This window comes from Meles meles, chromosome 9 (genome assembly GCF_922984935.1).
Source record: "Meles meles chromosome 9, mMelMel3.1 paternal haplotype, whole genome shotgun sequence".
Lineage (NCBI taxonomy): Eukaryota > Metazoa > Chordata > Mammalia > Carnivora > Mustelidae > Meles > Meles meles.
Window position 1 is genome coordinate 66,890,705 of NC_060074.1, and position 21,907 is coordinate 66,912,611.

A 21,907-nucleotide genomic window follows, 5' to 3' on the forward strand; every position below is an offset into this window, starting at 1 on the left:
GGGAGGGAGGAGGGGAAGGGAGAGGAGGAGAGGGAAAGGGAGAGTAAGTGGGATGGGAACACTAATAAGTGTTCCCCAGTAAGTGAGGTTTCTTGTATTAGAATGTATGTACCTGCTGTCCTACCCAGACACTGTAGGGCATAAATGAGCAGTTACATTTGTTTAGGTGCCAGTTTCTAGGCAGGATCTGGGTCTTCTTTTTATTCCTAGTGCCAAGCTTTATACCAGGACATTTAGTAGGGGTATAATAGTTTGCTGAATGGATGAGTGGGAGTACTCTGACATACATTTCATGTGTGTGTGTGTGTGTTTAAAGATTTTATTTATTATTTGACAGAGAGAGACATAGTGAGTTAGGGAACACAAGCAGGGGGAGTGGGAGAGGGAGAAGCAGGCTTCCAGCTGAGCAAAGAGCGGATGTGGGGATTGAATCCCAGGACTCTGGGCTCATGACCTGAGCTGAAGGCAGAGAGGCTTAAGGACTGAGCCACCCAGGCGCCCCTTGATGTGTGTGTGTGTGTGTTTAAATACCCATATTCTCATTGATTTGATCAAAAAGAAAATTAACTTTTTAATTAAGTCTGGCAGAAAGTAGAGATTAGATAAGCATTTGTTGAGTAAATAAAAGAGAATCTGATTAATTTGAATTTAAATTACCTGAGTGTAACCATTAAATTTTTTCTTATTGGCTTGATGCAATGTCTGGATTGAATCTATAACAGGATATTTCCCCAAGATACAGATATTTTGTCTGTACTGGACTCCCAAAAAGCCTTGAGATCACTTAAAAGGCTATTTCACCAATATCACCTCACATTCTCAAGAAAACTAAGGGAAAAATAGATTATTTCACCACAAGAAAAAAATCCTCTAAATTAAGTGACTACATTATCATGCAAAAAGTATACTAATAGAAAAGGGCCCTAGCAGAGGCAATAGATTTCCTCACTAGGTAGTGAGGACTTCTAAAATCATGTGTTTTTTTTTGTTTTAAATTAATGTCATCTGCTCCTCTTGCTATATGCAGTTCCCAGCAAGGTACATGCTGTATCACGTTTAGTGCTCACAACAACTGTAGGAAGACAGTGGTAGTTCTCAATGGCCCCAGTTTATACATAAGGAATAGAGAAGTTTAGTAACTTGCCGTATGTCATAGCCTGGAAACAGGCAAACCGTTAATTTGAACACAGGCAACCAGATTCCGGATTCCCAGCTGGTAAACGCTCTACTCTATTGTTTTCTCAAGTCTAAGATTTCTGAATCCCAAAAAATGTCACTTGCCTTTTTTTTTTGAGAACTATCACAACACTATGTAGTCTACATATATATACGGATCATTAAGACAATTTTTTTTAAAGTATAATCTGAAAAAAAGCCAAATACTTCATATGCACGAAAAGCCCAAGTAAGTACTGGAGATACAAATGCGGTCCATAATTGCTTAACAATAAATACTCAACCTAACTCTCCCAAACTCCCCGCGGGACGCTTAAACCCGACCTCCTCCGCATGAGGGCGGGACTCCGCGGGCCGTGGGAGTCCGCGGCCGGCGCGCAAGCTCCTAGCGCTGTGTGGGCTCCGGCCTACCCGAAGCTCCGCCCACCCTGGCCGCAAGGGCTGCCGGGACGGCCCCCATCTTCCTCACGCACGGTAGGCCAGCCGGCGGCGCTGGGAAATAGAGACGTTGTTGTCGCTGTTAGTGTTTGTGCGGTGTGGCTTTGTGGGACCGGGAGCTTAAAGGTGAGCAACTCCCGGTGGCTAAGGGGAAGAAGTACAAAAGGTTCTGCTTTGAGTGGCAGCGGCGCATTCCATTTCCTTGTTGCCTCACGCCGGTGCGTCCACTCCTCGCCGTCCGCATGTTCCGGGCGAGCGCCGCGTGGGCCGCAGCCCGGGCGGCGCGCGGGGTGGGAGCGGAGGGGCACCGGCCGGGGCGAGGGGCAGACCTGGTCTCCAAGAGGAGTGCAGGGGCGGGCTTTCCCCGCACGAGGCTGGGGCCCAAGCGAGCCAGTGGTTGCTTTGGAAACTGGGCTCTGGCGGGTCCTTTGGACGGAGGCTGTCCGCATCCCTTCTGTGTCGTTAAGACTTCTACCTCCACTGCCTTCTGGAGTCGCCGGGAGCAGACGTTTGGGGCCACTGGTTAAGTTTCTGAGGTGGTTAGAGGTGGGCTAATTGCCGGAGGCTTCCTTGGATCCTGTGGGACAAACTGGAGGTCGGGGATTGGTGGGGCCGCAGGTGTTCCTCTGGCGTCTCTCTAGGGTTTTTAGTGTCCCTTATTCACTGATGTCAGGGATTCAGTGCGAAGGGAGAAAGTGTAGGTAATATTTCACTTCTGGTTGCACACTCTGGAAAAGTATCACATGAGACGAAGTTCCATAATTGGGTAGGCCAAAGAAGTCTTGTAAGGACCAAACGGTTCTTTTATCTCACCCTTTGCTTTGTAAGGGGCCCTAGATCTTGGTAACGATTTAGGGACGTCGGTTGTGGTCGACAGACAGTGGGTAAGATTGAGTAAGTTTTGTAGTGGGTTGGCACCACACAAATTCCTATTACAAGAGCTTCCAGTGTGCATCCAGGTTATTGCATAGCAATTACAATTTAGAAAGCGATACTTCCAAGAAGTACACCAAAGATGGTTCACTACAGTCAACTAATGGCAGGTTCCCTGATTAGTTCTTACGAATATACTTTTGTAAATGTGGCTGACTGGAAGGTTTAATAGAGCACTAGAGGCAAGTGATTTGAAATCTGAAGACTTCGGTTGTGATGCCTAGCAGACCAGTCTCACCACCTTACTTTTTCCTGCAACGCTAATGTCAGGGATGTGAAACAAACTGGCTGTAAGGTTAACCAATATATAGGTGAATTAGGAGACAAACCCTCAGCTTAACATGAATTTAGTGTCCCGGGACTCTTAAATTATTTTCTTATGTTCCTTAACATACAGCATTTAATCTAACCCTGATGGTTATATTTGATTTTTTTTTTTTTTCATCTTGAAGTTAGGATACCTAATCTTTGCTGGTAACAAGGTTTTGGTAAGTCAGTGACTAATTTTAAAAGAAATGCAATCCACAGGAAACAAATAAGACTGAGATACATAGAAATATACTGACAGATGGTGATCTGCTTAAAGCTGGAAATGGTTGGTAAACAGTTGGAGTTTTTTGCTGAATGCTTTATCAGCTAAGTGAAGATAACTACTTGCTTTGTTATCGAGATGGACCAGTGATTTACTGAAAAGGTTGCAGATTATCTATAGCTTTTCAGTTTTCCATTACATAGTCCAACATTTTCTTTGTTGAAATTTGAGAATTGAATAGAAAAATTGAACCTGTGAAATTAAAAATTCTTGATTTTTAAGAAGAGTGTAATGTTGATTATTTTAAAACATTCTTCTAATCTTGATTGTTATGAAAAAAATAATAATAACCTTTTTATGCCAATTTGGGAAAATTTACAGATAGCCACAATGGCTGAAAATGGTGATAATGAAAAAATGGCTGCTCTCGAGGCCAAAATCTGTCATCAAATTGAGGTACGGTTCTTATGATATTAAACTGCAAAAATGTGCTCTTTGAAAGGATATTTAGAGCCTCAAAACAGATACAGAAGGAACATTTAATTTCACTGTAATGACCCTTTAAACGTTTCGTGTAAAGTATTAAATATGTCTTTGATTCTTGTCTTTGATTCTTGAAATTAGATGGACTTACAATACTATGCAGTTTTGTATTAGTGGAGCCAATTTATGAAAGCCAACACCTACAAACATTTCAAAAGGTAACACTATAGACTAGTGTTATCTTTTACCTTTTGGTTTTAATTTCCTAGTCTAAAAACTGAGGATAATAGTGATATTGTTCTCATAAGGTTGTTGGTGAAGATGATTAGTTAATAAAATGTAAAGCATTCAGAAGAGTTCCTGGCACGTAATAATGTAAATTTTTTTGTAAAGTACCTTCCCTTGTTAATAACACTTTGTCTGTTTGAAGGTCCTAATAGATTTTTCTGCCCAATTAAGCTGAGTTCTTTGCCATTATTACTTGTAATAGAGTATCTGTTTCACAGTCATCTGAGCATTTTTAGTATTGTATTTAAATGGAAGCTTTACAGTGTCAGTAATGGCTGCATGGGAAATTTTCATTTAATATTTTCTGTTCTTACTGAGGAACTTCAGATCATGTTATTTAGTGGTTTTTGTAGCTATCAGAACTTTTTTTTTAAAGTTGCACTTTTCCGCCATTTAAAAAGTCCTATGCTACAACTTTTTGTACTAATTTAATTATAATTGTGAAGAAAAATTTTTAATTAATTCAGTTTAATATTTAGAACAGTACAAAGCTGTATATAAAGTTAATAATTTCCCTTCCATAATCTGCCACCTCAGATTCTACCCTCCTGAAGTAATCAAAGTCAAAAGCTTGATGAATACACTTTCACACTTCATGGTCAGTGCTCACACAAACATAATTTTTATTTCCTTCCCTTTCCCCCATCAAACATGGGATGCATTTTTTTTTTTTTTTTTTTAAGATTTTATTTTTAAGGGCGCCTGGGTGGCTCAGTGGGTTAATCCGCTGCCTTTGGATCAGGTCATGATCTCGGGGTTCTGGGATCGAGTCCCGCATCGGGTTCTCTGTTCAGCGGGGAGCCTGCTTCTCTCTCTTTCTCTCTCTGCCTGCCTCTCTGCCTACTTGTGATCTCTGCCTGTCAAATAAATAAATAAATAAATAAATAAATAAAATCTTAAAAAAAAAGATTTTATTTTTAAGAAAGAGAGCATGGGAGGGGAGAGGTCAGAGGGAAAAGCAGACTCCCTGCTAAGCAGGGAGGTAAATGTGGGACTCAGTCCTAGGACTCCAGGATCATGACCTGAGGCGATGGCAGTTGCTTAACTGAACCACCCATGGGCCCTGAACATGGGATGCATTTTGGGAGAGTAAAGCTTTATGTCATTAGTAATTTACCCAATTCCCTATTTGATACGTAGGATATTTCTAATTTTTTAGCTGCAGTAGTTCCATGATGAATATGTATCTATCTGTATTTAGTTTTAAAAATCAGCAAATCATTATTTTTATTGGCATGTTTCCCTACTTTGGCCTTAAGATTAGCTTAACACAGAGAAGTTTAATTCACCATCCAATTTTACATTAGCATTTTCCTCTTCACTTTTTTTATTAGTTTTTTAAATGTAAATTCAATTAATTAGCATATAGTATATTATTAGTTTCAGAGGTAGAGTTCATTGATTCATCAGTTGCATATAACGCCCTCCTTAATGTCCATCACCCAGTTACCCCATCCCTCCAGCAACCCTCAGTTTGTTTCCTATGTTTAACAGTCTCTTCTGGTTTGTCTACCTCACTGATTACATATTGCTTTATTTTTCCCTGTCTTCTTTATGCTTCGCTGTTCTGTTTCTTAAATTCCACATAAGAGTGCAATCATGACAGTTGTCTTTCTCTGATTGACTTATTTTGCTTAGCATAATACCTTCTATATACCAAAAAAATTTCCTTTTTTTGTTGGCTGAGTGGTATTCCATTATATATAATATACCACATCATCTTTAGCCATTCATCCGTCGATGGACATCTGGGCTCTTTCCATAGTTTGGCTGTTGTGGACATTGCTGCTATGAACATCAGGGTGCAGGTGCCCCTTCAGATCACTACATTTCTTTCTTGAGGGTAAATACCTACTAGTGTAATTTCTGGGTCAGAAGGTAGCTCTATTTTCAACTTTTTGAGGAACCTCCATACTGTTATCCAGAGTGGCTGCACCAGCTTGGAATTCCACCAACAGTGTTAAGAGGGTTCCTCTTTCTCCACATCCTTGCCAACATCTGTTATTTCTGACTTGTTAATTTTAGCCATTCTAACTGGTATGAGGTGGTAACTCATTGTGGCTTCGATTTGTATTTCCCTGATGCCACGTGATGGTGAGCACTTTTTCCTGTCTTTTGGCCATTTTTATGTCTTCTTTGGAGAAATGTCTTTTCATGTCTTCTTCTGCCTATTTCTTGATGGATTGTTTGTTTTTGGGGTGTTGAGTTTGATAAGTTCTTTATAGATTTTGGATACTAGCCCTATATCTGATAAGACATTTGCAAATATCTTCTCCCTTTCTGTTGATTGTCTTTTGGTTTTGTGGGCTGTTTCCTTTGCTGTGCAAAAGCTTTTTATCTTGATGAAGTCCAGATGGCTCATTTTTGCCTTAATTTCCCTTGCCTTTGGAAACAAATCTCTTGCCGAACACACAGAGGTTGCTGCTTGTGTTCTCTAGGATTTTGATGGATTCCTGTCTCCCATTTAGGTCTTTCATCCATTTTGAGTCTATTTTTGTGTATGGTGTAAGAAAATGGTCCAGTTTCCAAGATGGGATTGGGAGGGAGACAAACCATAAATGACTCTTAATCTCACAAAACAAACTGGGGGTTGCTGGGGGGAGGTGGGATTGGGAGAGGGGGAGGGGACTATGGACATTAGGGAGGGTATGTGCTATCGTGAGTGCTGTGAAGTGTGTAAACCTGGCGATTCACAGACCTGTACCCCTGGGGATAAAAATACATTATATGGTTATTTAAAAAAAAAAAAAATTGGAAGGGGAGGCGAACCATAAGAGACTATGGACTCTGAAAAACAACCTGAGGGTTTTGAAGGGTCAGGGGTGGGAGGTTGGGGGAACAGGTGGTGGGTAATAGAGAGGGCACGTTTTGCATGGAGCACTGGGTGTTGTGCAAAAACAATGAATACTGTTATGCTGAAAAAATAAATAGGAAAAAAAAGAAAAAAGAAAATGGTCCAGTTTCATTCTTCTGCATGAGCTGTCCAATTCATAATGAATATCTTTATATATATAACTTAGTAAATATGTTTACTGATTTAAGAGAAAACTCCTTAGAAAAAGATTGTACCAACTCAAGGGGTATGCACATTTCAAAAACCTTTGATATTGATTGCCAGTTTACATCTCCACCTGCATGACCATTTCTCTGTGTTCAGGCCAATGCTAGGTGTTCTTGTTTTTGGAATTTTTGCCAGTTTGTTAGGTGGAAATGGTATTTCATTGCTTTGTTGCATTTCTTTGACTAATAATGAAGTTGAACTTTTATATATTACATTCTTATTTTTAGTAATTTTTTAATGTCCTTTATCCATTTTTCTATTAGGATCTTCAGGGTTTTTTTTTTGTTGTTCCTTCTCTCTTGATTTATAAGAATTGTTAACAAGGGGCACCTGGGTGGCTCAGTGGGTTAAGCCTCCACCTTTGGCTCAGGTCATGATCTCAGGGTCCTAGGATCGAGGCCAGGATCTGAGGCCAGCATCAGGCTCTCTTCTCCGCAGGGAGTCTGCTTCCTCCTCTCTCTCTCTGCCTGCCTCTCTGCTTTCTTGTGATCTCTCTCTCTGTCAAATAAATCAATAAAATCTTAAAAAAAAAAATGTGGGTGGGTTTTTTCATAGTCACATGGCTGGGGATGCTACCAGCATTTCTTCTACATTGGGTTGTCTGCTCAGTGGGGAGCTTGTCTCCCCCCCCCCCCCCCCGCCTGCTTCTCTGCCTACTTGTGATATCTCTCTCTCAAATAAATAAGTAAAATCTTTAAAAAAAAAAAATTGTTAACAAACTTCTTTGTTATTTGTCTTTTACTTTGTATGTTACTTTTGGCATTCCAAATAGTCACACCTGAGTCTTTTCATGTATAGTTTTTTTGTTTTTATCTTATTTGCTTTTATACTGAATGAGTGCCTTTATGCTTAAATTAGATAAACGCTCACCTGTTTTTTTAATTTGTAAAAATTAGAGTAATTAATCAGTGTATTCCAGTTCTTTTTATTTAACAGTCTGTTCTTTACAAACTGGTTTGAAACAAGAGGTTTCTCACATACTAAATTCTTAACTATGTTTTTGTTTTATTTAAGACTTGATAGTCTATTGACATTATCTGCTAATTATGTTGTTTCAGTAATCAATTTTTAGTTTTACCTTTCTCCTAATTTGAATTATAAATGTTTCACTATCATGTATTTAGGAGAAAATGTTTATTGGTTGTATTTTTTAAAGAATAGAACGTGGTGGTGTAATGGCAATTAAAAACTCCAGGATTGGAGTTAGTATTGTACAGTGCTCTGAAATATAATGTTATTATCTTGCAGTATTATTTTGGTGACTTCAATTTGCCACGAGACAAATTTTTAAAGGAACAGATCAAACTGGATGAAGGCTGGGTCCCTTTGGAGATAATGATAAAGTTCAATAGGTAAAAACCTTTTTTATTATTATTTTATTTATAATTATTTTTTAAGTTGGCTCCATGCCCAGTATGGAGGCCAATACAGGGCTTGAAGTCACAACCCTTATATCAGGATTGGAACTGAGATCAAGAGTCAGATGCTTAACCAACTGAGCGATAGGGACACCCCAGTAAAAATCTTTATAAAGTCATCTTTAGATTTAAAAAACAAAACAAAACAAATCAAAAAAACTTGGGATTTTTTTGTAAACAAGTGCTACCACTAAGTTTTACAATGCTTTTATATATATTTTACAGGTTAAACCGTCTAACAACAGACTTTAATGTGATAGTAGAAGCACTGAGTAAATCAAAGGCTGAACTCATGGAAATAAGTGAAGATAAAACTAAAATCAGAAGATCTCCAAGCAAACCCCTCCCTGAAGTGACTGATGAATATAAGAATGATGTAAAAAACAGATCTGTTTATATTGTAAGTGGGCCTTTAACATGTTTAATTATATCTTGAGTATCTTACTTAGAAAAAAACAGTAGAATGGATAAGAATAAGGACTCAGGAATCATAGCTTTACCACTTGCTGTGTGTTCTTGGGCGTTTTTTTTTTTTTAAATTTTCATTCATTTATTTGACAGACAGAGATCACAAGCAGGCAGAGAGAGAAGGGGAGGCAGGCAGAGAGAGAGGGGGAAGCAGGCCCCCCACCGAGCAGAGAGCCCAATGCGGGGCTCAATCCCATGACCCCGGGATCATGACCTGAGCTGAAGGCAGAAGCTTAACCCACTGAGCCACTCAGGTGCCCCTTTGGGCAGTGCTCTTAAGCTGTCTAATCTTACCTTCAGAAATGGGGATTACTTTCTAGAACTTTTATGAGAATTAATGAAAAACCCATATAACATTATACAAAATATTGGGCATATTTTAAGTACCCAGTGCCTATCAGCTTTTTGTCAATGGCTAAACTTGATAGTAATTTTCTTTAGCATATAAATTTTTTAAGTAGATTTTTTTTATTCAGGAAAATTTAAAGCATATAAAGGTAGACTGACTATATAAAGACAAAATGAATCAGAATTTCTGATAAAATTATTTACCTGAGAAGGCATTTGTATATTTCTTTCTACTCTTCACAGAAAGGGTTCCCAACTGATGCAACCCTTGATGATATAAAAGAATGGTTAGAAGATAAAGGTCAAGTACTAAATATTCAGATGAGAAGAACATTACACAAAGCATTTAAGGTATGGTCGTTAGGATGTTAGAATTTTCTGTATGATGTTACAACTTTTTCTAGTTGAAAAATATGTGGGACATTTTTTAAAAGAGTTTTTTCCCCCGTTTTAATAGGGATCAATTTTTGCTGTGTTTGATAGTATTGAATCTGCTAAGAAGTTTGTTGATACCCCTGGCCAGAAGTATAAAGACACAGACCTGCTAATACTTTTCAAGTAAGTCTTTATGCCGATGTTTCTTTTGGCCACTTAGTTACATGGAATTGACACACTGGGATACAGAATATGGAATAGCAACCCCGGTAAGGACAGTACTTTTAGTATCCTTGGGCATTCTTTGATAAACATTTCAAATTTGCCCAGTGGAAACTCCTAGTCCTTTGAGACCTTAAGGAAGTGGGCTTTTTGGTTTTGTTTTGTTTTTAAAGATTTTCTTTATTTATTTGGAGAGAAGACACACTAAGAGGGAATAAAAATACGGGGAGTGGGAGAGGGGGAAGCAGGCATTCCGCTGAGCAGAGAGCCTAATGCAGGGCTCCATCCCAGGACCCTGGGGTCGTGAGCTGAAGGCAGGTGCTTAACAACTGGGCCACCCAGGTGCCCCAAGGAAGTGTTTTTTTTTTTTTAATACTTTTTCACTGTTAACAGTTAATAAAGGTTAAGTTGTGGTTTTTGTTGGTTTTTTTGTTTTGTTTTGCATCTAATACATATAATCAAGCTAGATAGTAAAATTTGGGCTTCTGTGTCATTAGAGAATCAATCCCTGTCCAACGTACAGTCTGTTCTTATTTCTCATAGTCTATATATACCTGTATTTGTTTAGTAAAAAGGATTATTTAATACAGATTTGGACCACCTTTAATATGTGTGTGTCAAAAGTTAGAACAAACCAGAGCATTTTTATGATAAAGTTAGGCCATTGTCCCCTACTTTCAGATTATGTAATCTTCTAAGTGTCATTTACTAAACCTAATGGACTTAGAGATGTACTATGATGAATCATGTAATTAATGTTAACCCTCAAAAGTATTTTTTAATGTGATTTTCATAATTGCTTTTATTCTTGGGTTTTAGAGATTGTAGAATTTTTTCCTTTTGTGAAAGTAACAAAATCCTGGTTTACTTTTTTTTCCTATACATGAATGGTAAAAATCAGTGAGATTGGTATGGACATCAGGTTTCTTTTTTTCCGAAATTAAGACAGTAGTTGTGGTTGTGACAATCTGAATATATTAAAAACCATTAAGGGGGCGCCTGGGTGGCTCAGTGGTTAAAGCCTCTGCCTTCAGCTCAGGTCATGATCTCAGGGTCCTGAGATCGAGCCCCGCATCGGGCTCTCTGCTTGGCAGGGAGCCTGCTTCCCCCCTCTCTCTCTGCCTGCTTCTCTGCCTACTTGTGATGTCTGTCAAATAAATAAATAAAATCTTTAAAAAAAAAAGAAAAACCCATCAAGGTGTACGCTTTTAAGAGGTGTATATTTTATGAAATGTGAAATGTTTTTTAGTAAAGCTGTTACTAAATAACTTCTTTGGCATCTTTTGAATTTTTAGGTAATTAGTTGCTAGAAAGTGTAATGTTCCTTCCTGTCCTTAAATCATTCAGAGTAATTTGCAGTCTTATTTTTGTTCTCATGAACTCAGCTCTTGTATTTTGTGTTCTTTAGGGAAGATTATTTTGCAAAAAAAAATGAAGAAAGAAAGCAAAATAAGGTGGAAGCTAAATTACGAGCTAAACAGTAAGTACGTTGAGCCAGTCATTTTAATTCCTTCAAGTTTTAACAGGGATAGAGTTAGTGGTTCTGGGAAGTGGAGCTCGATGATGCATTCTGAAATGAGTAGTAGTAGGCTTTTCTTTTGGTAGTGAAACATTAAGATCTTACTTAAGCTGCTTTGATAATCTGGGGGCACATCGTGTTGCACTCTACCCATGAGCAATCAGAAAATCTAACGACTGGCTTTGGTTATTGAGCAGTGTGTGCTCATGATCAAGGTTAACTATCAGGATTTAATTTTCTTATACAGTAAATGGAAACATTCTAATTAACAATTTCTTTTGTAGAGAGCAGGAAGAAAAACAAAAGTTAGCAGAAAATGCTGAAATGGTAAGTATATATTTTTGGTATCTAAAGCTATGTTTCAAATTTATGAGAATAAAAAGCAGGACTTTTTGAAGCAAATATGTGAGATCTGTAGTTGTCACTGCACTAAAGTCATAGCCCAATAGTATTGCCAAACCTATTACCTATCCAGAGAAATAACTTAGTAATGAGATGTACATAATAACTAATACATATAGCTTAAGTAAATACTACTTGTTGAAGAAATTAAGTAAGTTAAAATCAGAAGCCGTTGTAGAACAAGGGATGACAAGGGAAAATGCACTAACTGTTAAACTACTTTAAAATAGCATTTTAGATTCTAGCTTTTTGCATGTATTAGGTATAGAGTTGGTATAAGCCATTTCTTGTTTTTCGTGATTGCCTTTAAGACACTTTTTTTTCTTGCTTTGTATGTTTTTATAGAAATCTCTAGAAGAAAAGATTGGCTGCTTGCTGAAATTTTCAGGAGACTTAGATGATCAGACCTGTAGAGAAGATTTGCACATCCTTTTCTCAAGTCATGGTGAAATAAAGTGGATAGACTTTGTGAGAGGAGCAAAAGAGGTTTGGAAATATTCATATGCTTTTTAGCAATGTTTAAAACTCCAAAGAAACTTAACTTTAGAAGACAACATTAGTAGAAACAAAGCAATTTTTTTTTAATGTATTTATGAAATAGTTTCTACTTTGTCATTTACTTTCAATTTTGTTATTGCCATCACTGGATGTAAATATCTGATATTTTCTGAGTTATGCTATGAAGAACTGTTGGTATTTGTGACTGCAAGTTTTGTGATAGCTTCCTGAAGTTCAGTTATAATTCATTGAAATTGATAATTGCAGAGAAGATTTGCAGGGTAGGAAAAGTTTTTGAGTGAAAGAATTAACTGTGGAACTAAAAAAAACCTGAAGGGTGTGGCTTTCATTGTCTGTCTTTGGTATAGGGGATAATTCTTTTTAAAGAAAAAGCTAAGGAAGCACTGGATAAAGCCAAAGATGCAAATAATGGTAACCTACAATTAAGGAACAAAGAAGTGACATGGGAAGTACTAGAAGGAGATGTGGAAAAGGAAGCACTGAAAAAAATCATAGAAGATCAACAAGAGTCTCTAAACAAATGGAAATCAAAAGGTCATTAGTTCTGATTTGTCTTTGACCATTGGTTATTTTAATTCATTTGCTTGTTCAGAGGCAGTGACAAGAGATTTAAAACATTTCTTACGGATTTCTCAATTATGTTTCTATAGGTCGCAGATTTAAAGGAAAAGGAAAGGGAAATAAAACTGCCCAGACGGGGTCTGCTAAAGGAAAAGTACAGTTTCAGGGCAAGAAAACTAAATTTGATAGTGATGATGAACATGATCAAAATGGTGCATCTGGTAAGTTTTTCTAAGTCCTTTGGTACTTTTATGAGAAATTATATGGGAAAGAACAGCAGTATGGTTTTTCATCTTCTGTATAAGTGATATTCTTGGACTATGATTTACACAAGTTACCCTGTTTTACAAGTGGGAAACAAAGATATTTGGAAGGTTAAGTTTAGAGAGCAGAAGATCTGTACTAAGAAAATCCTTCTCATTGGTGTTGGGAAATTGTTGCTTTTTTAAAAAAATATATTTTATTAGAAAAAGAGAGGGAGGGGCGCCTGGGTGGCTCAGTGGGTTAAGACTCTGCCTTCGGCTCAGGTCATGGTCCCGGGATCCTGGGATCGGGCCCCACATCGGGCTCTCTGCTCAGCGGGGAACCTGCTTCCCTTCCTCTCTCTGCTTTCCTCTCTGCCTACTTGTGATCTCTGTCAAATAAATAAATAAAATCTTTAAAAAATAAATTAATTAAAATAAATTAAAATTTAAGGAAAAAGAAAAAGGGAGTGTGAGTGGGGGGATGGGCAGAGGCAGAGGGAGCAGCAGATTCCCCACTGAGCAGGGAGCCTAGGATCATGACCTGAGCCTAAGGCAGACAGTTTAACACAACTGAGCCACCCAGGCACCCCAGGAAGTTGCTTGCTTTTTTAGTTGTTGCTTTTTAAACAATTATTTTTGTTCTTATGCTCAATATTAAAAGGGTAATGCTTATATAGTGAATTTGACAAAAATTCTGTTACTGTATAGGACCAGTAAAAAGAGCAAGAGAAGAAACAGACAATGAAGAACCTACACCAAAACAACAGAAAACAGAAAATGGTGCTGGAGACCAGTAGTTTAGTAAAAAAATTTTTTATTCATCTTAATTAGGTTTTAAGCTGCTTTTGTCTTTAGAGGCTTTTAAAAAGAAAACCGAATTAGATCCACTTCAATATCAACCTGTAAGAAAGGAAAATTTTTTGGTTTTAACTTGTCTTTTTGTTATCCAAATGAAGATTTTTTTTAATGTATAGTTCTGTTTATTTCAAATGATTCAAATATCAAAAGACTTCCACTAAATTGCCTTTGTAATATGAAAATGTATTAGTACAAACTAATAAAATATGTACTATATAAAAAAGAGCAAAAAATTAGTTTTTTATTTTTGTGCCTAAAGCATTTGAGAAAGAATATCTTAAACCAGAATATTGGCTGTATTCCATCGATAATTATTCTGTCTCCTATGCTAGTTTCCTGTATTTACTCAGGCAACTTGATAACATTGGAAATACTTATTGAAAAGTTCTTCAGTACTGAATGTAGATAAGCCAGAATCAAGAAACTTACTGATTTCTTTTTATGAAATTTGTATGATGCTGGCAGGTCATACCGCAGCTCTATAAAACAAAAGCCATCTAAGAATAAAATTTCACTTGCTGTCCCTGACATACATATAGACATATGTAAATTAAAACAAAATTAAGGAAGTACTTAACCCTGGTAAGCAGAACACTTCAGACCTGTCACTTTAACTTATCCAAAGACTGAGACTTGATACATTCCCAAGATTAGCCGTGGCTAACTAAGGCTGGCATTTCTGCTATTTTGGTCATTTATGCCAAAATTTGAGGTTATGGGGAAGGATTTGAAAGGATAAAAATTGGGACAGAAGATGATGGTATCTTTCTAATTTCCTAATAATCTATAGCTAGCAATCATCATAATCATGCTTATTTTTAAAATTTCTTTGTCCAGATTTTAATATTGGTAGTAAGTAGCTAATTATTTTTCTATTAAGCTCTCAAGTGAAAACACAATTTTCTTATTCTAAGAATTAATGTAGGTTCTCCAAATTTACTCATCAGTTTTAGAGGGATGGCAGTAGACTGCCTGACCTTCATATTTTCCAACACAAATTCTCCGTAGGTTACAGCTCTCAAATTTTCATGTGTAACCAAATAACCTTCAATAAATCTTAAAATGTGTATTATAATTCAGTAAGTCTGGCTGGAGCTGAAAGGCAAGTCTCACCTCCCAAGGGATGTGAATACCGTTGGTCTGAGAACCACATTTGGAATAGCAAGGTACTGGCTTGGTATATTTGGAGTTGTTCTAAGGTATTCCAAGTTGCGTATTATAATACCTTAAACTAGGTTAGGAATGACAATACTGGGTAAATAGGAGGACTGACAGACTTTTCCACATTACATTACTAATTATGAATAGGACTAGTTATATGGTTAATACCACAGTGGTAATCCTAGTCAGTTTATTATCAAGTAAAGAATATTTCCCCCTTATTGTACTTATTTCAGCCTTCAGAATTATTTGGATTTTCATTAGTTTCTAGTTATATGTTTATCCCATTCTGGTGTTTGTGAATATTACCCAATTTTCTAATAAAAATGTATCAAACATTTACTTACAGTGTGGATGATTATACCCTATCCTCCACTAAAAGAAAAAAGCTTCATGTTCTCTGACTCCAGGGACAATCAGAAAATTGAAATGGAGGGCGCCTGGGTGGCTCCGTGGGTTAAGGCGCTGCCTTCGGCTCAGGTCATGATCTCAGGGTCCTGGGATCGAGTCCCTCATCGGGCTCTCTGCTCAGCAGCAAGCCTGCTTCCCTCTCTCTCTCTCTGCCTGCTTCTCTGTCTACTTGTGATCTCTCTCTGTCAAATAAATAAATAAAATCTTAAAAAAAAAAAAATTGAAATGGAAAGGTAATCAGATATGATCTATTGGTATTTTCCTCGAGTGGATTTCAAAGAGGTCTGACCCACTCCAAGCCTCTTTTATCACTATGATACTAAATAACTGTACTACATCTTTTATCACAGCCTCTTTTATCACTATGATACTAAATAACTGTACTACATCTGGAGTGACCAAATAGTTGGGCACTATTAGGAATTTTCAGCAAAATGCAGAAATTGGGACAGTCTTAGGCAAACACTGATACCCTCTCTTTACTTCATTTCCAACCCATTTCCACCAACCCCTCACATTTTGTCAAACTGAAAATGTGTTTTTGTTTTTTAAGATTTCATTTATTTGAGAGAGAGAGCACACAAGCTGGGGGGAGAGGAACAAATTCCCCCTGAGCAGGGAGCCCCACATGAGGCTGGATTCTAGGACCCTGGGATCATGACCTGAGCCAAAGGCAGCTGCTTAACTGACTGAGCCACCCAGGTGCCCCAGAAAACATGTTCTACAGCACCTTTTCTTGGCACCTAAAACTCTGGTTGGGCTAATGAATTATTGACCTTAAGTAATTAGGGTTTAGTGCTCGCTTCGGCAGCACATATACTAAAATTGGAAAGTAATTAGAGTTTAGATGTATTTTGTGAGAAACTTAAGAATTGTCTTACCTGCAATAATATCTATCTTGATTTTCCATTCTGTAGCTTTCTTTTGAATATGCTGAAGATAACAACATGTTAATGTGAACTGATTTTTAAAATAATTTTTGAGAATTACTTTTTTGCTAATATTCATACTAAATTTTTAAGCTTTTAAAAATTCATTAGAATTTAGACTCTTAAAAACGTTTCAGCTGGACTGGTAGTATTTTGAAAATAAGAAACCAAGCCATTACAATTATAAGAGTATAGATGAGTACAGTATAGGTGATGAAGCCGAATTCAAATACCTTGACCAAGATAACACAGGGAAGTGGTAGTTTGGATTTCAACCTAAGCAGTCTGGCTCTATAGTCTTGTGTCCTTAATCACTGTTGTGTTGACAAAAAATATACCCAATTTTCTGGAATAAATCTATACCCCCATATGTTATATTGCTGGCAAGAATAATGGAAAAGGGAGGTTCTGAACTCAGATCAGTTTAGCTTCAGTTCTTAAAATTAGGTCTTACTGCTTCCTTTAACACCCACAAAGGGACAATGGGACTAACAGGAGTTAGGCAAACTAGGACATACTGTAATCTTAGCTATACCACACTTCTCTACCTAACTATAGTCTCTCCTGGTAACGGTTCCTGCCTGAGCAAATCTTTGGCAAAAGAAATTATATAGGCTGGAAGAAAACAAATCACAAATGCTAGCTAGTTAAAGGGAAAATTGTTTCTAAGTGCCATGATGTTTAAAAAGTTCAGGAGAAAGAGATACCCTGATAATTAGTATTCACAGCAAATCCTTAAAACACTGTCATGAATTTTGAAGTAGTAACATCATGATGATTTGAACTTACATCTCTAGTGGAGGATTTGTGTAAAGAGTATACTGCTGTTCTTGCCATTTCCAAAGCAGTCTTCAGAAATGCCATATCTGTCCCTGTTAAGAGTAGAAAAAACTCATATTTACTTTATATACCTGTTAACAAAAGATTAAAAGAATACCAGGTATTTAAAAACTTTTTCCCCAAATTCCAAAATAGACACTTCAGATTCTTCTGCAAAAAGACAAGATACAAAAAAGTAAAATATAGGAGTGCCTGGGTGGCTCAATCAGTTAAGCATCTGCCTTGGACTCAGGTCATTGAATCAGGCTCCCTGCTCAGCCGGGAACCTGCTTCTCCCTCTGCCTCTGCCCTCCCTCTCCCAGCTCATGATCTATCTCAAATAAATAAAAATTTTAAAAAAGTAAAATACGTATCTTTTAAGATTGATAGAATAAAACCAGAATTATACTATCTTCTTTAAATAAGGCTAAAGTAAAACTATTAATGTTCCAAATTAACAACTCAAAGGAGAAGAGAAAACAGGTACAGTAGTAACCAGAATCACGCAGGGGCTGGAGGGAGAACTCTTTATTCATGGCTTCTTGGTGCCTGGGTGGCTTAGTCAGTTAAGCGTCTGCCTTTGGCTCAGGTCATGATCCCTGGGTCTTAGGGCTTGATCGGGAGGCCAGCTCCATGCTCAGCAGGGAGTTGGTCTCTTCCTCTGCCCCTCCCCTGCCCCCTCTCAAATAAATAAATAAAATCTTAAAAAAATAAACTTCATATCTTTTCTTCTCATAGGTTTTCTATCTTCCTTGCCTACAGCATACACAGGATAAATAGCCACAGTCAGTCACTGTTACTCATGATCATATGCTGAAACTCTTGGTATGTTAAGGCATTAAAATGAGGTTCTAAAAGTATAAAATCCTTTACAGAATTATAAGGGTTAGGTAAATCATTCTTGAAAGCAAAGTATAAATAGTAAATTAATAAAAAAAAAAGCTATTTACTCAACTATCCTTGTTAAGAGTAGAAAAACGAAGATTGAAAAATTCAATTTCCTAGACATACATTAAACAAACTGAAATTATTGTAATTACACAGGTAAGAGATGGTTTATTTAATGAACAGTGACAAAATTATTTAACCCAAACAATAAGAAAATGACTTTAAAACTTGCTTTTCTATACATGTATCAGTACACTTGAGTCTTTTTACTAACCTTTATTATTTTTGGTCCCAAAGGGAGGATTCATAATAACTGTATCAAATGACTTGGACATTCTGTTAGATAATGAGCACACATCACATTGAACCATGTCAACATTTCTTAACTCAAACTCCTCCACATTCCTATTAAATATTTCCAACGCATCTTCATCTATGTCAAATCCAACACACAACCTATAAATACAGAGCACACATAAAGAATGACTATGTATAGCTCCCAAAACAAAACAATAACAAAATCAAACCATATTTTGTTTTTTGTTTTACCGTTCTGCTCATTCAAAATGTACTCAGTATCATATTCTTGCTTCCCTCATCTCATACTGTAGAGTCCCATAAATCTAATTCAGTTAATCCTATTTATGTTTCTTATTCAGACCACCCTATACCCAAACATTACATATAGGATCACCTACCCTGCTCCTAACATTGCAGTTCCGATGCTAAGAACGCCACAACCACATCCTAGATCTGCAACCACTTTATTTTCAATGTCATCATATGTATTATGGATTGTATAGAGCATACATGCTAAAAGATCAAAAAACATATTAGGGAATAAGAGTAAGTTGATGACCAAAATCCAATTCATGTAAATGACTAATGCAATTTCTTGTCTTGCATTATTCCGCCCCCAAATGGTGTTCCAGATTATTAAAAAAAAAAAAATGAGGTATAATATCTTATTATGTAGTAAGAGGCACCACAAGAACAATAACACACACCAATGGTTCCCCAAAACTCTGGTGACAATGCGAAGAATGACAAAATTCTGAAATAAAATGAGAAAAATAAGGCTAGAATGTTTTTTCCTCAGCCTGTTCAAAACATTGCCCCACGACCACATACATTTGTTCTTTCTTTGATGTTGAAATATTTTTGCAAGGATGGTGAGAGTAAACAGGTTTTAAAAATATCTTTCCTTGTCAAAATATAAACTTGGCAACTCTGTATCAGTCTCCCAAAACTGTTTTGAAATCTGTTAAGTCTGTTAAGTCTGGGGGCACCTGGGTGGCTCAGTGGGTTAAAGCCTCTGCCTTCGGCTCAGGTCATGATCTCAGGGTCCTGGGATCGAGCCCCGCATCGGGCTCTCTGCTCCGCAGGGAGCCTGCTTCCTCCTCTCTCTCTGCCTGCCTCTCTGCCTACTTGTGATTTCTGTCTGTCAAATCAATAAAATATTAAAAAAAAAAAAAAGAAAGAAATCTGTTAAGTCTGGAAATCACTAATATTGAATAAGCATTAACATTAAAATGGTCCAGAACTTTTTGACAAGTTTGTCACCAGAACACAGGTACCCTAAGTGCAAGCCAGAATGGGAAAAGTCCTATATCCACAATACAGCCTTTAGACACATATATTCATAAACTAATGAGAACTGAGAACTGAGGAGTAGAGCAGGAGCTGCTGAGATCAGAAAGGGTTCTTCCAAATACACAAAGGTCTGGAATATATACTAAAGGTTAAGCATGAATAAAACTACTGATCTCTCCCTGTGGATATGTGAACCAGCAAGAACTACCCGCCAGCATGATGCCTGGCTGATAGGTTTTATCAAAAACAATTGGGGTGCTTGCTGTCCCAGCTGGTGAAGCATGCAACTCTCCATCTCAAGGTTATGAGTTCAGGCCCCACATTGGGTGTACAGATTACTTAAAAATAAAATCTTAAAAAAAGATTCACACAAAGGGATATCTCAGTCTGACTGCTATCCCAATTACTGCTGCAAGTGTTAGTGACTTTGAAGCTGGTATCTCAAAGAAATAGCACGTCCACATGCATGTTACACCCTGGGTATGAACAAAGGATTTTTTAAAACATTAGACTTCACTAAAAAACCCTACAGTCAGAATACACTAAAGATGATTTCTTTATTGAGACTGAGAAAACATGTCTTAACCCAGACACAGTTTTGTGCCAGTTTTTGGCTAGAATTATGACAATATGTTGGTGGTAAGTGCAGGTATATACTTTCATTGGCTGCTTAGAAACAGAACTAATGTTGAAGCTGGGAGGGATTCCCAAATTAATTTTCCCAAGACTCCTCAATGAATTTGACAATATGTTTATTAAATATGGTTTTTCCTTTGTTGTCTGCTGTACTCCCAGTATCAATCTCTTGGATCAAGCAACACTGATGACTCTCGGATCATTAAAAACCGAAACACATCCTCATTTTATAGCACCTATTCTATATTTGCCCTCCCTCCACAGATTTGTTAAACACAGTCCTTTGGCTACCAACTCTAGTACTCATTCTAGGGCAAGTGTAACACAGGAGTCCTTGCATTTGCAATTCGTTGCAATAGAAAATTGATCCTTACTTTGCAAACGCGTACTGAGCTCCGAACTAGTAGCAGAAACTCTTCTAGACACAGAATTGTGTGAACATGACTGACAAGTTCTTTACCCTCAAGGAGTTTATAGTGTAATTAGAGAAACAAACACATTAAAGTGATGTCTTACAGTATTAAGAGGTATGCAGAAAACCAAGCAGTGAAACAATAAAATGGTTTTTGGCGGGGGGGGGGGGGTGGTGTTGCTGGGTTTAGCTGCATGTCAAGGAAGTCCTCTCTAACGTGGTATGTAATCTCGGGCAGAATTCCTCTAGACGTTCTTTGTATTCAAATAACTGTTCTGTTTTCATTATGGAGTAAGCAGATAGGACTAACCCGGAAAGCAAAGACATGGTCACCAGCCGCCCTACCTGCAATGTGCGGCCTGGTTGGATACTGTTCTAGAAGTAGCTTCGGCTTTTCGAATCCATCCACTTGTTGCAGGCGACTTTCTAGTTCCTTAAGCCTTAATTTCTTCATTTTTTAAAAAACTGTGAATTCGCAGGATTTAACAACACCGAATCTGCAGAGAAACCCATTTAACCTGCATCTCCCACCATTGCTCCCCGACCCCACCCCTATCTACCCCCACCCTACCCCTTTTCCCAGCACCACTGGCTGAAGCCGGCCTGGGGAGGCAGGGAGCCAAGGGCACACCTAGCCCAGCTCTTTCTGCTTTCCTTGCAGCTCCAGCGGCGGGCGGAGTCTCCGGCCAGTCTCCGACCCGCCTCCAGGGTATACAGCGCTGGTCTCAGGCTTCTCAGAGACCCGCAGCTGCCGCGGCCCGCCCCGAAGTCCACCGAAGATTCCTACAGCGGCTTCCCCGCACTTCAGCAGACCGCTCGTGCTGAGATCAGGGCCGGAAGCGCTGTCACGCATGCGCGCCCGTGTCCGCGGCCCTGCAAGCCTCCGGGGAAGCTGCAACAGCGGCTCCGCGCACTGGTTCCGGCGGCGACCGCGGAGCCTCATCCTCCGCTATCCGGGCCGGGTCCGCACGACCGGTAGAACCTCCCTTCTCGAAGCTACGGAACTGGCCCCCACCGCCTGGCACGGGCCCAAACCCTCTCGCTTTCTTGAGTACCCGCAGGCCCTCAAAGGATAGGGGAAGAAAGAAGGTGAAATCTAGGGTAAAAGTCACGGTCACTTGGTGTTAATGCTTGGTGTTGGCCCTTTCTGTCTCCGGTCTCACGAGGCCCCTCTCAAAAAGTAACAGTCGCCACTCAGCCTTCCCTCCTCGG

The 21,907-nt window shown here is 38.3% G+C and overlaps 2 protein-coding genes across 8 annotated transcripts; one reads left to right on the forward strand and one right to left on the reverse strand.

Moving 5' to 3' along the window:
• The first annotated feature begins 1,593 nt into the window (after nt 1-1,593).
• On the forward strand, nt 1,594-13,835 carry SSB (small RNA binding exonuclease protection factor La). Its single transcript, XM_046019381.1, has 12 exons — nt 1,594-1,740; nt 3,461-3,535; nt 8,160-8,263; nt 8,555-8,729; nt 9,389-9,496; nt 9,603-9,703; nt 11,151-11,222; nt 11,546-11,588; nt 12,009-12,149; nt 12,530-12,716; nt 12,833-12,964; nt 13,697-13,835. Exons 2-12 carry the CDS (start codon nt 3,470-3,472, stop codon nt 13,783-13,785), a joined length of 1,218 nt encoding a protein of 405 aa, XP_045875337.1. The 5' UTR covers nt 1,594-1,740; nt 3,461-3,469; the 3' UTR covers nt 13,786-13,835.
• Nucleotides 13,783-21,519, reverse strand: METTL5 (methyltransferase 5, N6-adenosine). 7 transcript variants are annotated; one of them, XM_046019387.1, is made up of 8 exons: nt 21,327-21,519; nt 21,041-21,192; nt 18,753-18,867; nt 18,329-18,510; nt 17,137-17,219; nt 16,300-16,351; nt 14,276-14,325; nt 13,783-13,888 (listed from the first exon to the last, which is right to left on the reverse strand). In XM_046019387.1, the coding sequence occupies exons 2-8, from the start codon at nt 21,147-21,149 to the stop codon at nt 13,850-13,852; spliced, it is 630 nt and encodes a 209-aa protein (XP_045875343.1). In that variant the 5' UTR covers nt 21,150-21,192; nt 21,327-21,519; the 3' UTR covers nt 13,783-13,849. The 7 variants fall into 7 exon arrangements, with proteins under 7 accessions (XP_045875343.1, XP_045875339.1, XP_045875344.1 ...); XM_046019383.1 differs by having other exon boundaries at nt 13,783-14,325; nt 21,041-21,160; XM_046019388.1 differs by lacking the exon at nt 16,300-16,351.
• Between the last annotated feature and the right edge of the window lie 388 nt (nt 21,520-21,907).